Source organism: Trichechus manatus, unplaced genomic scaffold (genome assembly GCF_000243295.1).
Source record: "Trichechus manatus latirostris isolate Lorelei unplaced genomic scaffold, TriManLat1.0 scaffold00382, whole genome shotgun sequence".
In the NCBI taxonomy this organism is placed as follows: domain Eukaryota; kingdom Metazoa; phylum Chordata; class Mammalia; order Sirenia; family Trichechidae; genus Trichechus; species Trichechus manatus.
The window spans coordinates 54,244-57,591 of NW_004444318.1; the positions used below are offsets into that span (position 1 = coordinate 54,244).

Here is a 3,348-nt window from a genome sequence, read left to right on the forward strand (position 1 = left end):
GGAGTTCCCTGGGTGGCGCAAATGGTTAAGCCCTCAACTTCTAGCCAAAAGGTTGGCGATTCTAACCTGCCCAAATGCACCTTGGAAGACAGACCTGGTGATCTGCTTCTGAAAAGTCACAACCATCGAAAGCCCTATAGAGGACTTCTGCTCTGCACACATGGGATCGCCAAGAATCGGGATCAACTTGACAGCAGCTAACAACAACAACAGCAACATATTTTGAAATAAGAAACATACAATACTCAATTGTTTCTAAACAAAGAAGTAACGTTCTTTATCATGAACTTGCCACAATTTACCAATCTGTTATCCCATTGTCTCATGGCTCCAACCCCCACCCCACTTGAAGAGAAGGGACAAAAGAAAGGGCTGTGAGACACCTAACCAGGGCAGGACTGAAGCAGTGAAGAGAGTCATTCATACACAAACATATAGTGAGCACCCACTATCTGCTGGGCATTAGTCTAGACACTGGGGAATGGAAACAACTAAGGTTAACACTCCCCATAAATTGTGCCTTCCAAATCCATTACTAGCTGTAATCTGGTTGATCTGAAGCCAGTGCTCTGATCCACTCAGATATTTGCACATGGAATATTTCACTGAGGACAACACCAGAGCAGTTTTTGCCAGAAGGCAGTCCACAGTTGACTGCCTAAGAGTTACCTAGGGAGCATGCTAAAAACACAGGTTCCCTGGCCCCACTCCTGGACATTTGACCTAATTCATTATTAGGTCAGGATGGGACCCAGTTTGTTTTTAACAAACTCCCCAGGTGATTCTCACGTGCAGCCAAGTTTGGATGATTTCATAGATTCCTTCCAGGTTGAAAATCATTTATGATCTCCAATAAATGGTCTTCTGATATTTGGTTAAACCTCTCTTTACTTGGATAGACAGTTCGTTTTTTATTCTTTTATTAGATTAAATTCTGCCTGTGCCTCCCATTGGCAGAGCCAGAAGGCCAGGGAGATGCAGTCCCATGGGTCAGCCAGCAGGCACAGGGCAGTGTGGGAGTGCACCGTGGGTCTGGAGGAACAAAGTACCCTGCCCTCCTCAGAACAGTCTACTAGAGCTCCTTACATGTCTTCTTTAGACTAAACATCTCCAACAACTATGTATATTTTCTCACATAAAGTAAAATCATGTTTCTGAAAGTGATTTAAAGTTCAAAGGGTTTTTACTCTACTGTGTATCCAATGTTTCCTTTTAAAGTTTCTTAGTGAAAGTTATTTCATTTTTTTAACTCCAAATTTGTCTTGCAGAAATGTATAGGTAACGCAGGATTTCCCACATCAGGATCAAGATAGAGGCTGAGTTTGCGCTCAGCTGTGCAGTGCTCTGATTGCCTTTTCTTCCCTCAGAGGTCCCTTCTAGGAGGATGTAGCAGCAGTTGATCTAAGCCCCTCCCATTCCCCCAAACAGAAACTTCCTTTTGACTCTCCAGGGGATCAAGCCTCCTTGGTCCACACGGGCTCAGTGAATTCTTCCATCTTCTCACTCAACCTCTTTACTCTACTTCTTTACCCAGCAACAAATACATTGACTCAGAGAATTTCTCTGATTGGCTGAATATAGCAGGGGTCTCCCCCTGTTCTAGAATATGTTTTCTTCCTCTTTACCTCTGCCTGTTCCTTTATCCCCGCACAGACCGAGACTTATTTAGTTATAGCACCAAAAGGCAATGGTCCTCAGTGGGGTGTTAACCGTGGGTCTCCACATCTTGATGACTCTCCCGAGCCCTCAGGAAGCAGGGGCCATCCAAGGTGAGTGCTGAGGGCAACTGGGGGAAGAGAGGAGATTTAGGGAGTTGGCTTACATGGAGACAGTATAGAGGATGAATTTGTTCCTATTTCTCCTTCTGGTTTATAGATAACTTTCTTCACCAAGTGATCCCCAAACCCATCACCTCTAGCATATCTCTTCTGGACCTAACATATAGGTGCTGCTCAGTCCAGCCATGCCAGTATCTCCTTCAGGCTTTGTTCAAGTTCAGCTTCCTCCTTTCTGAGACCCAAACCTCCACCCTACTGCTGCCCAAGGCCCCAGTTTCTCTACCACTTCCTGGCTTGAAGTATGCCCTTTGAAGTCCAAATCTATTGCAGTAGCTATCACAATGTCATAGTTAACGGATTATGAGTCTTTATCCTACTCTAGTCGTGAGTTTCTTGTGCTCAGGGTCCACAGCTTGTTCATCTTTGTTTGGGGCCTGGCGTCATGCTAGGCACCGGTAGTCCCTCAATGACTGTTGAACAAATAATTTCATAAAATTCCAAAGGAATCTTACCAATCAAAACCTAACTCTTAATTTCCAGAAAACCACGCCTCAGTTATGGGAAGAAACATGTTCAGTCATAACCTCTGAGATGAAAGAACTGGGACACGAACCCTGAGTTTCTGACTCCTTGTCCAGTGCTGTTTGCAATACCTCGAGCTGCCTTTTTCTATCCCCTTGGTCTCTGCGTCACAATCTTAATTCTTGCTCCTGCCAGTCATTGCCCATTTCCCCTCACACCCACCTACACTGCTTTTCTGTCCCCAAAGCTCCACTTACGCTCCTGTCCTTGATCTTATTCTCCTCTTGCCACCTCCACACCCACCATCTCACACACAGGGCCAAATAACACAGCTAGAGAAGATGGTCATAGCCAAGAGTTAATTTCGGGAATCCCATGCATGGTTTTAGGCAGCCTCTCCTCTTCCCACCCTCTGGATATACCAGACTAGACCTGTGTCTTTGTGTGGCCCACGGTGTGTTGAGTATGTCCCCTCCCCTCCTCTGTCTTTCATCTTCCAGCAACCCTTATGCACTCCAAGGGCCAGCTCAGGGTCAGAATAGGGCTCTGTCCCACACAGAACCCCGGATGGGCACAGGCTCAGACACTCAACATATTGCCTTGTAAGGATGGTAGATGCAATACATTTTCTTCTCTCTCCCTGACCCTGAACTCTCCCAATACAGCTGACCACATGGGCTCCTACGGACCAGCCTTCTACCAGTCTTACGGTGCCTCGGGTCAGTTCACCCATGAATTTGATGGGGAGCAACTCTTCTCTGTGGACCTGAAGACAAAGGAGGCTGTGTGGCGCCTGCCTGAGTTTGGCAACTTTGCTCACTTTGACCCGCAGGGTGGGCTGGTCAGCATCGCTCTGATCAAAGCCCATCTGGATGCCTTGGTGGAACGCTCCAATCGCACCAGAGCCACCAACGGTAACTTGTTCCTCCTCTGTCTCACCCAGTCAGGCGGGAGTGTCCAGAGGAGCTGCATTCTACCTCATAGCCTCCATCCTTTCTCTGACACACCACTGTCTCAGAATCCATGACTGTTGTCCTCAGCCCCTTTC

The 3,348-nt window shown here is 46.9% G+C and overlaps 1 protein-coding gene across 1 annotated transcript in view; it reads left to right on the plus strand.

Annotated features, from left to right (window-relative positions):
• Positions 1 to 1,411: 1,411 nt before the first annotated feature.
• LOC101343065 (HLA class II histocompatibility antigen, DO alpha chain) overlaps positions 1,412 to 3,348 on the plus strand; it is a 4,361-nt gene continuing 2,424 nt past the window's right edge. The window contains exons 1-2 of the mRNA XM_023725735.1: positions 1,412 to 1,769; positions 2,966 to 3,214. Of these exons, the coding sequence (XP_023581503.1) occupies positions 1,688 to 1,769; positions 2,966 to 3,214 (331 nt within the window). The 5' untranslated portion in view covers positions 1,412 to 1,687. The remainder of the gene's footprint in view (positions 1,770 to 2,965; positions 3,215 to 3,348) is intronic.